This window comes from Eleginops maclovinus, chromosome 18 (assembly GCF_036324505.1).
Source record: "Eleginops maclovinus isolate JMC-PN-2008 ecotype Puerto Natales chromosome 18, JC_Emac_rtc_rv5, whole genome shotgun sequence".
Classification (NCBI taxonomy): Eukaryota; Metazoa; Chordata; class Actinopteri; order Perciformes; family Eleginopidae; genus Eleginops; species Eleginops maclovinus.
The window spans coordinates 11,221,673-11,234,833 of NC_086366.1; the positions used below are offsets into that span (position 1 = coordinate 11,221,673).

Here is a 13,161-nt window from a genome sequence, read left to right on the forward strand (position 1 = left end):
GCTGCGTTTGTGCATCTGAAGGCCCCTTTGAGGGGAAATATAAGTTTGAAGACGAGCCGCGGGCAACAGGGCTCCCAAGCCGCTCTCTGATCGGTCCTGAAAGTGGACAAACGTTCTGATCTTTTTATACACATTTACCGCGCAGATGATGCTTTGATATTTTTGAATTCCACAGTAAAGGACCAATTTTACTGTTCTTGTTTTTAACGTCGGGCGCTCATTGGACCGAATTTACCGTCTGGTTGATGACATTTCCAGCGGGCAGACGTGCATCCTGTCCGGGAAGAGGTTAGCAGCAGTAACACTGTGAAACATTGCATCAAGCCCTTAGAGAAAGGAAAAACACTCCTGAGGAACTGCAATCTTTTGCAATCTGCGTTTCAGTCTCTGGACTTTTGCAACGTTTAGCTAGAAATGGTTGGCAGGTTGAACTTGCCAAATGTATGTGAAGGAGATCCACTGGATATGAGCTGCAGGGCTGAGAGAGGACTTGACAGCCCGGACTCCGGGTTACCCCCGAGCCCGAGCCCCAGCGCCTGGCTGCTGCCTGTGTGTGCGGAAAAAGCCGGTGGTGTGAGCCCGGTGTCTGAGGACGAGGAAAGGGGCTCCCTGGTAGGTTACACTTCTACCTGAGTATTGTACTGATCTAAGCAGTAATAAATTATCTTTTCATTCAACGACCACATATTCCATCTGAACATTTACTCTATAAGCTGTACGACTTTGCGTAGGCTACTACGGGGAATTTAGTATTGCAATTGTGCTAGTTTCCACAAATGCTTGTGAAACCGTAAAAGGGTCGTTTATCCTACAATTGCAGGTTGTCTTTTGAATGTGTCCACTGCACAAAGGAAATTAGCTCAGAAGTGGGCCGGTTGAACTCAATGTTTTTGGAAGTCTCTGACAATATACTACCTGCGACAACTTGCTGCATGTCAACTACAGAAATTGGCTTTCTTCAGCAGCTCTGAATGGGCCTATGATAATTTACACTTTTGGCTCTGTTTTGACTGTGTGGCTGACTTCTGCATTGCAGGTTCCAGTTTTACCCACCGGATCATTCCAGCAGCTACACCCATTGTCCTTTGGAGAAGGCATAGCACTTGATCCATTACCACCTAAGGAAATAAGGTAGGTTGGTTTGTTGCATGATGATGTGCTGCACAAAAATGGCACACCCTGACGACTTGCAGGCTGTTGTATTGGGTCTTAATTATGTACAGAGAAAACTACCAACTGCAAAGTTGATAAGTTGGGCAGAGTCGGGCAGACTTGAGTTGTAGTGATATTTAGTGTAGGTAGGATTCAGACTAGTTTCCCATTGTTGCCTACAAAGTATAACTGTTCTCCTCTACAGATACACCTCATCTGTGCACTACGACTCGGACCGCCATTTCATCCAGGCCCTGGCCCTGCAGCCTACTGGCCAAGGCCTTGAACACTGCAGGCAGACCATCATGGCGGTGCCCCACAGTACCTGGCGCCACTACAAGACACAGTTGGAGTTCCAGCCTCGCCATCGACCGCAGCACTTCAAGAGTACCACCATTGTCTACCCCAAGAAAACCAGTGCTATGTACACCACAGAGCTGAGCTACGACTGCAACCGACTATCTAAACGTTTCCTCTCCAGTGTGGAGCTGGAGGCGGCTGGTCGCAGAGAGATCTCTCAGTGAAGAAGGGGACAGGTGGCTGGGAAAACAAGGGTGGTTATTCCCAAGGCCTTTATACTGTAGCTCCCCTAAGGCTGGCTGCCATCGACCTGCTGTCTTTCTACACTTGTGTAGTCTGTTATCTTTTTCAGTCTCCTTCCTAAACTGCGGACAGGAAGCACCTGTTCTGTGATGTTACAGATATCAGAGATGTCAAAACACAAAGGGAGAAAATATCCATTTGGTCATGTCACCATATTGATGTATCTTTCAATGGATGATCTGTCCATTGGAAAGGATATTTTATTTAATATTTCACTTTGAAGCTTATTGGTTTCCAAAGATATGGCTTTAGAATAGGGTAGTATGCACAGGGGTGGGAAGAATACTAATTTGCCCCTCATGTCACATCAAGTTGGGCAATTGTAAATTGTGATTGGTTTTCAATTTGAACTATGAGTGTTGTATCAGTTCAAAATAAGTTATTCTAAATATAGAGAAGAGAGATAAAAGGGAAAGTAAAAACAAAATGTGATGCATGCTGGGGTTTGGATGCATGCTAAGAAATCCCAAGCTTATACACACTGTAACTGTCTGTCCAGGATGTAGGGAAAATACACATGCCTTTTCTTTCTTCACAGGGTATTTTGTGTTTCTGCACAACATAGACACAAGCTAAGCTCCCACAAGCTTTCTTTTTGGCCATGGCTATGATTCTAAATCTATTTTGTAACTGTTACTAGATTAGGGAACTGTTCTGTTTGTTGAGGTGTTTTACCCTAAACAAACTGATTTAGTAGGAAGTATAAATGTGTCATGAATTCAGAGTTTACTGAGAAGTGGATATATTTTTTGGATATCATCTACAAGCTGCATTCCACTGCCATCACTTTCTTTGGATTGAAATTGTATTTATTCTGTTGGAGTTTCAGTTTCTGAGATTTTTATCAGCTGTTTAACGGGTCTCTCCACAATCATGGAAAGGGATATTTTTTTTAATGCCGTTTGAGTCTTATTGATGTATCTGTTGATGCTTTTTATATAAATATTAATCACTGCAGTGCCAGTTTGAAATAAAGTGTTCATCAGTTAAACAATTTTGTATTTTATGAGGTAGACAGTTTACCTATATATCTGTTCATGTAGGAACTTTTGAATTTGGGTTGCCGCACATTAGACCACTCATAAGGAGAGATCTTTAGACTTGTGCTGCTCTGATGTCCTCCTGTGGCCAGAGAGGGAATTAACTTCCTGTCATTCTAAAGTGAGGTTGATTCTATGCTTCAGGTTTTTTGTATATTTAAGATCTTTGTTTGGATGTATAAAAACTTGACTTGGTGCTCCACAGTTAATACATCGACATTAATTATGATAGCATGCAAATGAGCTGTTTTACTTAGTCCACAAAAGCTAATAACAACGTTTTATCCAACAAAATATCTCTTGTTTATGATCAACTAGTATGTTCTACTGAATGGATTTACTCACCACACCATTGTGGCTTATTCTATATCAGTGTTTGTTCCTTTGCCAGGATGGTTACCCAGAAGATGTATGCACCACTTCCAGTCTAAGACCTGATAAAAGTAGGTATTTGCATCATTTCCTCAATGTATTTCACTGTTTCCTTTTCATTACACATCGGACCGATTGTCATACCAATGTAGAAGCGTTTCACAACCTGCTAAGTATTGAGTGTATCAGTTAGAAAAGGCTTTTTTTAAAAGTGTTATTAACTAGATTAACTAAATTGTCACTGAACCCACAGCATTTAATATATTTTCTCCGGCTTTCCTTCTGTTATTTATATGAGGCCAAAATATTGTATTTATAATCACGTAAAGATAATCCTAGGATACATGTAAATTGGTGCTCTAAATGGGAAAATATTTTTTCTCATCAAAGTATTTTATCAAACCAACTATGCCCCTTCCTCTTGATGACATTAGAATAGTTTGTCTGTCCCTACACGTGTAATGAGCCCATTCTCACTAAACAAACTCAATGCAGTAGCCAGGCCTTACGTGCCCTTCAGTGATTCAAAAGCTATAACCCTACACCTCCCCACAGAACCTGAACGCAGCATTGCATGATGTACTCATGACTGTATCGCTGTACCATTTAAACACCATTTCAAGGGTTTTCAATATATTTTCTAAATTTAAAATGACTGCATAGAAATCAAACTTCAATATTTATTTGGATAGATTATGGTAGATTATGGTACGGATTTTGAAATAAAAATAAAACATAGACGTACACGTTTCCGTGTGTGACGTCGGGGTTCAGAGGTTGTAAACACGCCTACATTTATCTTCCGCATGTGGACTGAAAGTATCGTTGTTTATAACTGATACGAAGTAACCCTGGCAATGATATGTAACTGTGGGTTGTAATTTTGTATATTTCCCCGTTTTTAATACAATGAAATAGATGCCAGGCGACAGGACCTATCCTTAAACTAAACTCTTGCATAGCCTTTTGGCTTGTTATGCTAACTGGTAAGCTGTGCTACATGTGAAAAATGAAGACTTCTAACCATAACAGCAGCATTATGGACATGTTTGAAAAGGGAAAGGTCCTGAAAATATGTGCTCCGATGGTTCGATATTCAAAGTAAGTGGAGGCTGTTTTTTCTGTACTGATACCTATTCATTTAGTTATTCTTTTGCGTATAACTTCACTGAACCATTAACCACGTGAAATTCCAGAGGGGAAACACTTCCAAGTTAGATGCATATTAAGGTTAAGCAAATAGCGTTAATTTTACAAGAGTTTAAGTGCTCTGTTTTCCTGCCTAAGTCATAAGACATTCTGTCTACCCTTTATTGTGTGTCTGTTGCATACCATGCTTAATAAAGTATTTGTTTCATAGGCTTGCATTCAGGTCCTTGGTGAGGAAATACAACTGTGATATCTGCTTCACCCCAATGATAGTTGCCGATGACTTCATGCGATCAGTCAAAGCAAGAGACAGTGAATTCACTACCAATGAAAGTGAGTGGCAACATTACATGTGAGCGTAATCATTTGTTTCTGTAATGTGTTGCTCCAAGACCACTTGTGAATTTGTACACAAATATGTTAATCTTGCCACATGTCTTATTAATTGTGAGCATGGTGCATACAAAAATATGACACTTTTTATTACAGTTGTGTGTTATTCCTTTTCCCCTTTTAGGTGATCGGCCTTTGATAGTGCAGTTTGCTGCCCATGATGCCCAGACTCTGGCTGATGCAGCCTGTGTGGTAGCACCTTTCTCAGATGGAGTTGACCTGAACTGTGGCTGCCCTCAGAGGTAGTTACTGACAGCAGGCAGTATTTCTGGCTTATTTCATCATCTTGAATTTATAGAGGCTCAAAAGTTCACATACTTAAGTGTTATCCTGAAGGACAATTTTTCCAAAAATCTCTTAAACCCTGTGCCCCCGAAACATGCTTGCAGATCTTTCTGAATATGTTATCTAAGTTGTTTTCTTTGCTGTTGTGTTTTCAGATGGGCTATGTCAGCTGGGTATGGTGCATGCCTCATCAACAAGCCTGAACTGGTGAAAGACATGGTCAGACATGTCCGAAACCAAGTAGACAATCCAAATTACACAGCTTCCATTAAAATAAGGTAAAAACCCTGCACCCACTTATTATATGTATTTAGTTATTTGTGTTATACTATAGCTACACCAATGAATCTGCAATGCTTTTATACTGGCAGATATAAGGTTATGGCAGGTGTATCATTATCTATAAGACATTGCATGACAGAAATCAGAAGTCTGTTTTTAAATGTTTTTAAAGATCTTCTTGGTCAAAATGTATTAAATTAATAAAATGTTTAGGGATTTGGATCAAGATTGTTTATTTAAGTTATATGTTAATGAGCTAATGTTATTACATTATCTGTACCTAGGACCCTCTGTGTTAAAATAATAGTCAGAACCTAATAATAACACTTAATAAAAAATGAATAAACTTCACCCACAGAATTCACAAGGACCTGAGGCAGACAGTAGATATGTGCCAGAAGGCTGAATCAGCAGGAGTCTCATGGATAACTGTTCATGGCCGCACAGCAGAAGAACGCCATCAGCCAGTCAATTATGATGCCATCAAGACAATCAAAGACAGCCTATCCATCCCTGTCATTGCCAATGGGGACATAAAGTACCTGCGAGATGTGGAGTCCACTCACCAGCTTACTGGTGTCGATGGTAGGTTTGTTTACAACAAATCCTAGTCTTGAACAAGTACATTAATACATCTAGACAATACTAATGACAATATTCCTGTTGTATTTGCTAATTTCTTGTTTGTTTTTATTTGCTTCATAGGTGTTATGGCTGCACGGGGGTTGCTTGCAAACCCTGCCATGTTCAGCGGCTATGAGGATACTCCTCTGGAGTGTATATGGGACTGGGTGGACATGGCTATAGAGCAGGGCACTTCATTCACCTGCTTCCACCAACACCTTATCTACATGCTTGAGAGGGTTAGCTCCCAACCTGAGAAAAAAGTGTTTAATTCTCTATACAGTACCTCAGCTGTCATAGATTACCTCCAAAACACGTATGGGTCAGTGCATGATCCAGTAACATGAGAATATTAAAATGTCACATTCTGGATTTTAACATTTTAACCTTTTTTTTGTGTATTTTTTATGGCAAATAAAACTGCAAAGCTATAGAGGTGAATCTCTGATGTCTTCTTTTTTGCAAGTATTTCTCCCGTTAAGCCAGATCTTAAGAGTATCATTTTTTTATTTTTATAAAAAAATATGAATAATACCCCTCAGTATGTATTCCTCACTGTTTCAGACTAGCAAACTTACATATATGTATATATGTATATCTATCTATATATATATATATATATATATATATATGTGTGTGTATATATATGTAAGTTTGCTAGTCTGAAACAGTGAGGAATACATACTGAGGGTGTTATTCACTAAACATTTAAAAGCTGCACGTGCAAAGTTCACAAAAAGCTCTAGCAGTTTTAAGTAAAAGAACATTTCATATAGTGCAATATTCTAAGTCAGCATCATGGATTGATCTTACACCTCTAGTAGGCCTGTATATATGAGTAGTCTCTTACATTAGAATATAATGGTACATGGTTTTTTTTTCAGAACTTATATTTTCTTTTATACGATATGTATTGTTGGCCTTGTAAAAATAAAAAGAGAATGTTTAGCCAAGAATCAGAAAACAGTTACATTGATAACAAATTGTTAGTGAACAAATTAACAAACGACTGCGAAATTCTCAGCCCAAGTAATGTTTGACAAGTGTGACATGAAATACGTTTTATTTTGAAATCAAAACGAACCGGAAGTTACATGTATGACAAACGGGCTGGAGTGTAGAAACTACAGGAACAGGAAGTGAGACGCAGGCATATACACTTTCTGTGTGATCTCAGAAGTTACTGTGGTTACTTTCTTTTGATTCGTATTTTTAGTATTTGCTGGTAAGTTGTGCATCTTTAAATTTTTTAATTCTCCCCTAAAATAGTCTACCTTATTGCCATTTTAAAGTGTTTAAAGCTTAGGCTATTTCCTAATCGCCAGGATATTTAACGATAGCTTTTAGTTAAGATAATGTTAGCTTATATTGACAAGGCCTTGGATTTATGATTCATAAAAAAAACACGTATAGAGGATGAAAAGAGTGAAATCGTATGTCTCGTACACTCGCCTCCAATAAGTAAAAAGCACATTGTTGTGCCATTGTGACATAGATTGCAGTGAAGTGAGTTTGCATGAGTTTACGTTAAGGTATGTGAACTGTGAACAGAGTGGATAAGAAGCTTAAGGTGGCATATTTCTCAACTGAGGCTGCATTGTTTTCGAAGTGGAATTAGAGCAATTTACGCGAGCTAAACCTCCGAACTGTACTGACTGAGCTTGTTGTTCTTTATAGTTTATTTGTCAGAGAGGCTGGTCACAACCTAGGTCTTACCTGTTTTCCCTGAAAGGATTCGTGTCTATATTTGTCAGGTTACCAGAAGCTTCCACTAAAGATGACGCTGCAATGGACTGCTGTGGCCCTCTTTCTCTATGTGGAGATGGGCATTCTTGTCATCCTCTGTTTACCCTTCATCTCAGCCAGGAGGTAAGTAGTAGTCTCTCAAAGCCATACATGTAGTTCAGATTTGTAGTATCACAACATGATCTCATAATGTACCCCACTAAAAGATAGGGTTAGGGTTGCAGCTTCCTGTGACAATATACTGGCATTGTTGTGATTTTGCAGAAGATTGTGATTGTATATTGCGTATTGCGTGAGTCAGTGACATACTGCCTGTCAATACGTGTGTGTGTGTGTGTGTGTGTGTGTGTGTGTGTGTGTGTGTGTGTGTGTGTGTGTGTGTGTGTGTGTGTGTGTGTGTGTGTGTGTGTGTGTGTGTGTGTGTGTAACAGGTGGCAGAGTATTTTCCAGCTGAGGATCTGGAGTTGTGTGACGAGGTTCTGGAACAAAGTGTTTCTCACAATGATCATTATACTCATTGTTCTCTTCCTTGGTAAGTACACATGCATTGTGTACAGAATGTTTTCTACATGTCAACCCACTCCGTATGAGAGAGTTTTAGTATGTGTTTTTATTGACCATAATAACCATCCATATAGAAAACAGGGACGCTCAATGTTGTCCCTTATTTGATTTCCAAACTGCCTACAGACCCAGTTATCCACAATATCAACAATCTTTGTGATTTCGGTTTAATTTTTGACCGTACATCCTAATTTACATAGAAATATTTGTGTATTTTATAAGGTAGACTCTTCAATACTTTTCATGACGCCATCACTATCAGTGATCAGAGCATCTGTTCACTATTGTATACAGTGGGGCAAAAAAGTATTTAGTCAGCCACCAATTGTGCAAGTTCTCCCATTTAAAAAGATGAGAGAGGCCTGTAATTTTTATCATAGGTACACCTCAACTATGAGAGACAAAATGAGGAAAAAAAATCCAGGAAGTCACATTGTCTGATTTTTTTAAGGAATTAATTGGTAAATTCCTCAGTAAAATAAGTATTTAGTCACCTACAAACAAGCACGATTTCTGGCTCTCACAGACCTGTAACTTCTTCTTTAAGAGGCTCCTCTGTCCTCCACTCGTTACCTGTATTAATGGCACCTTTTTGAACTCGTTATCAGTATAAAAGACACCTGTCCACAACCTCAAACAGTCATACTCCAAACTCCACTATGGCCAAGACCAAAGAGCTGTCAAAGGAGACCAGAGACAAAATTGTAGACCTGCACCAGGCTGGGAAAACTGAATCTGCAATAGGTAAGCAGCTTGGTGTGAAGAAATCAACTGTGAGAGCAATTATTAGAAAATGGAAGACATACAAGACCACTGCTAATCTCCCTCGATCTGGGGCTCCACGCAAGATCTCACCCCGTGGGGTCAAAATGATCACAAGAACGGTGAGCAAAAATCCCAGAACCACACGGGGGGACCGTGTGAATGACCTGCAGAGAGCTGGGACCAAAGTAACAGAGGCTACCATCAGTAACACACTACGCCGCCAGGGACTTAAATCCTGCAGTTCCAGACGTGTCCCCCTGCTTAAGCCAGTACATGTCCAGGCCCGTCTGAAGTTTGCTAGAGGGCATTTGGATGATCCAGAAGATGATTGGGAGAATGTCATATGGTCAGATGAAACCAAAATAGAACTTTTTGGTAAAAACTCAACTCGTCGTGTTTGGAGGAGAAAGAATGCAGAGATGCATCCAAAGAACACCATACCTACTGTGAAGCATGGGGGTGGAAACATCATGCTTTGGGGCTGTTTTTCTGCAAAGGGACCAGGACGACTGATCCGTGTAAAGGAAAGAATGAATGGGGCCATGTATCGTGAGATTTTGAGTGAAAACCTCCTTCCATCAGCAAGGGCACTGAAGATGAAGCGTGGCTGGGTCTTTCAGCATGACAATGATCCCAAACACACCGCCAGGGCAACGAAGAAGTGGCTTCGTAAGAAGCATTTCAAGGTCCTGGAGTGGCCTAGCCAGTCTCCAGATCTCAACCCCATAGAAAATCTTTGGAGGGAGTTGAAAGTCCGTGTTGCCCAGCGACAGCCCCAAAACATCACTGCTTTAGAGGAGATCTGCATGGAGGAATGGGCCAAAATACCAGCAACAGTGTGTGAAACCTTGTGAAGACTTACAGAAAACGTTTGACCTCTGTCATTGCCAACAAAGGGTATATAACAAAGTATTGAGATGAACTTTTGTTATTGACCAAATACTTATTTTCCACAATAATTTGAAAATAAATTCTTTAAAAATCCTACAATGTGATTTTCTGGATTTTTTTTTTCTCATTCTGTCTCTCATAGTTGAGGTATACCTATGATAAAAATTACAGGACTCTCTCATCTTTTTAAATGGGAGAACTTGCACAATTGGTGGCTGACTAAATACTTTTTTGCCCCACTGTATATATACATCTCAGCATTATCATTTTCTCTTGTTTTACTATTTATAGGAATGTCTTTGAGTTAAAAGATTTGTTATTATTATTGTATTCTATAAACTAAAGACAATTTTTCTCTGAGTTGAAATTCAACAAACACTGGAATGGCTGCCATACATGTAGAGATAAAGATTTAAGAAAAATTTGAAGTGGTGTCTTAATTTTTTCCTGAGATTGACATGTGTGTGGAGAAATAAATCGCAAAGCAGTAGAAAAGGTCTAACTTTGTGGTCATTGTTTACTTGTCTTTCTTTAGATGCAGTGCGTGAGGTGAGGAAGTATTCAGCTCAAGAACTTGGCACGGATGCCAAGCTACAGCCGAACATGTTCGATCACCTGCACATGAAGCTTTTCAGAGCCCAGAGGAACCTCTACATCTCTGGCTTTGCTGTCTTTCTCTGGCTGTGAGTCTTTGTTCTCTAATACTGATACCATACCATATGAAATGTGTTTCTCAAACCCCTCTCATTTCCGTTGTCTTTTTGCAGGGTCATGAAGCGAGTGGCCACCTTGATAAACCAACTGGCATCATTGTCTGGCAGTACGGCTGCTCTTCAGGTGCAGGCTGACAATGCAAACCAGGCTGCCAAGAAATACACAGAGGACAATGAGCTGCTGAAACAGGTGGGTTCTAAATTGGTTCGGCTTAGACCCAACTAAATATCTTTATATTATAATGCAAAAAGTCAGACTCAGGAACAATTAAATGGATGTGTATCAGACTTTAAATGTTGCTTTTAATTTAAACTCCACTTGCAGTGGAGATTCTATTTAGACATTGCGAGACAGATTATTATTAGGTGTTTTCTTTCTTTTAATATCAAATCCTCTTGTCCAGGTGAGAGCCAATAGGTGGTCAGAGTCACACTTAAGTCCATGTACCTTGTGTAGTCCAAAACCCTATTATTAACAGCTATCTGTTTGTTGGATCCAATGACTCAGTTCTTTAATGCCTGGGGATGCCTGGGGTGGTTTCCCTACACAGGGTGACTTCTGAACTCTTTCAGTATGCAAGTAGAGACTGACACCACTGATGTTTGAGACACTTATTTACCATAGCCTCATACTTTGCTTCCCTTCCTTAACATATTTAGATGTGAAAAAACACTGAACATGTTATTTCATCGTAACAATTAGCCAGACAAAAAACTGCAAGTGATGTTCTCGGACTTAAAGCATTTCTATTATTTCAGGCTCTGATGGACGGGAAGGGTGATAAGGCGACTGCAGAGGGCATGGAGCTGTTGAGAAAAGAAGTGGAGAAAATGAAAGAAGAGCTGAAGACCCAAGGAGATGGTAAATATGCATGTGCAAATATCCTCCTTCATGTTAGGTGTTTTTTACACACCTGTTGTAAAATGTTGATGCCTGCTTGTTTCCTTTTTTAGCTCTGGAGAAGTCCCAGTCCGAGGCAGATGTAATGAAGAAGCAGACAGATGGTCTCGCCAGGGAGTACGACAGACTGCTGAAAGAACATCAGGTGCTCCAGGTGATGCTAGGTCTTAAATACCTTGTTGGGTCATTCACTACCTAGTAATAACAGTTTCAGGGAGCAGTTAAAGCTAATCATCATTCATCAAAAGGGAATTTTACTTAAGTGCTAGATACTATGTTTTAACATTAAAACAAATGTTAAATCTAATGAAAGAGATCAATGTAAGTAGATCGAGGGAATAGATTTAGTTTTGTTATTACCATTTTATTTGTAAAGTTTAGTGAAAACCCCTATGGATTGATGTGGCTTTACATGATGGTATATCACTTTAACTGACATTTTCTTTAATTCTCATTTCAGAACCTTCAAGATGGTGGAGACAAAAAGGAAGACTAGTTATCGTAAATTCCTTTAAGATTAACTTTAACCCAATCACGAGAGCGCCACTGCAACACATGCTTTACCCCCATATTACACGCTGTGTCACAGTGCATATCCACAACTCCAGAATTGGCTACTCTTAAGCCTTTCGCTGATCACAGCATATGTGTTATTAAAGCATGGAGTTACATTTGTTTTTCAGGACCTCAGACTGGCTTTTATGGTTTATTTGAAGTAATGTTGATGGTGTACTGTTTATGACTGGTGCTGTGTGATCTGGAGTAGTGCTTTTTTCTAGTGAACACTCGAGGGATTGGAATTGGAGAGTTCAGCCAGTAATCGACCCGCGTCTGATCACAGAGCACTTCATATTTTACAGAATTATGCTGTTTTATGGATTGTGGCATTAGTTTTGCAAAGGTCACAACGTAGGGGCCATGATTTGTGGAAAGCTTGAGCAGTGACCGCTATGAATGTATTTTGATACCAAGGATTTGCTTTTTTGTTTCTGTTGTAGGGACACCTCCCACTTTAACAACAGTATGCAAAGTCTGTGCTCGCATGGCTGTGCAAATATAATTTGCATGTACAGTTGCACTTCACATATTTTTTCTTTATTCCAGCTGTACTTTTAAACACAGGTACTTTTGAACACAAGTTGTGGTGTGTAGGATTATGGTTGGAGATTTCCAACATACAGTAAATAACTCTTTCTCTTTTGGTTTCCTCCTTTAGTTTAATTTTGTAAACTTTATTTGTTGAAGAAAATCTGACATCATAGATCGGTGGATGAAACTAAATATCTGTAGGGATAGAAACCCTATGATCGAACTGAAGGTTTACATGTTTGAACGGTCCAAATTGTTGTATATTTGCTGCACTTTGTGTTTCATGCGCTAGTTGGGGTGAGAGTTGAACCAGGGGAGTTGTGCTGTGTGCTTCCTGAAAGGAGCTTTTTTTTTGTTATACCACCTTTATACAGCGAGAGCCTTGTAACTTAAAGAGAAACTAAGGTTGTTGTCAACAGAGGCCTAATGTTCCCCAACAATTTTTTATAAATAAATACAATTATTGGGCTTACCAAAGTTACTTTCAGTTTGCATAAACGCTTTTTAAGTTGTTTGGAAATCAGAGGAAAGTGCCTTTTAGGTCGATGTTCACTTTGTTAAATAAAGATATGTTTCTTTATGATGTGCCTTG

The 13,161-nt window shown here is 39.5% G+C and overlaps 3 protein-coding genes across 5 annotated transcripts; all 3 read left to right on the forward strand.

Moving 5' to 3' along the window:
• Nucleotides 1-34: 34 nt before the first annotated feature.
• Nucleotides 35-3,251, forward strand: rflnb (refilin B). The gene is made up of 3 exons (XM_063907285.1): nucleotides 35-612; nucleotides 1,037-1,131; nucleotides 1,358-3,251. Exons 1-3 carry the CDS (start codon nucleotides 415-417, stop codon nucleotides 1,674-1,676), a joined length of 612 nt encoding a protein of 203 aa, XP_063763355.1. The 5' UTR covers nucleotides 35-414; the 3' UTR covers nucleotides 1,677-3,251.
• Nucleotides 3,252-3,917: 666 nt separating this feature from the next.
• On the forward strand, nucleotides 3,918-6,333 carry dus4l (dihydrouridine synthase 4-like (S. cerevisiae)). Its single transcript, XM_063907281.1, has 6 exons — nucleotides 3,918-4,268; nucleotides 4,528-4,649; nucleotides 4,834-4,951; nucleotides 5,150-5,272; nucleotides 5,635-5,861; nucleotides 5,982-6,333. The coding sequence occupies exons 1-6, from the start codon at nucleotides 4,177-4,179 to the stop codon at nucleotides 6,245-6,247; spliced, it is 948 nt and encodes a 315-aa protein (XP_063763351.1). The 5' UTR covers nucleotides 3,918-4,176; the 3' UTR covers nucleotides 6,248-6,333.
• Nucleotides 6,334-6,968: 635 nt separating this feature from the next.
• bcap29 (B cell receptor associated protein 29) lies at nucleotides 6,969-13,149 on the forward strand. Of its 3 annotated transcripts, none has more exons than XM_063907284.1 (8): nucleotides 6,969-7,125; nucleotides 7,655-7,769; nucleotides 8,078-8,178; nucleotides 10,402-10,549; nucleotides 10,634-10,769; nucleotides 11,339-11,441; nucleotides 11,534-11,625; nucleotides 11,941-13,149. In XM_063907284.1, exons 2-8 carry the CDS (start codon nucleotides 7,678-7,680, stop codon nucleotides 11,974-11,976), a joined length of 708 nt encoding a protein of 235 aa, XP_063763354.1. In that variant the 5' UTR covers nucleotides 6,969-7,125; nucleotides 7,655-7,677; the 3' UTR covers nucleotides 11,977-13,149. The 3 variants fall into 3 exon arrangements, with proteins under 3 accessions (XP_063763354.1, XP_063763352.1, XP_063763353.1); XM_063907282.1 differs by having other exon boundaries at nucleotides 6,970-7,125; nucleotides 11,534-11,634; XM_063907283.1 differs by lacking the exon at nucleotides 6,969-7,125 and having other exon boundaries at nucleotides 7,633-7,769; nucleotides 11,534-11,634.
• Nucleotides 13,150-13,161: the final 12 nt, after the last annotated feature.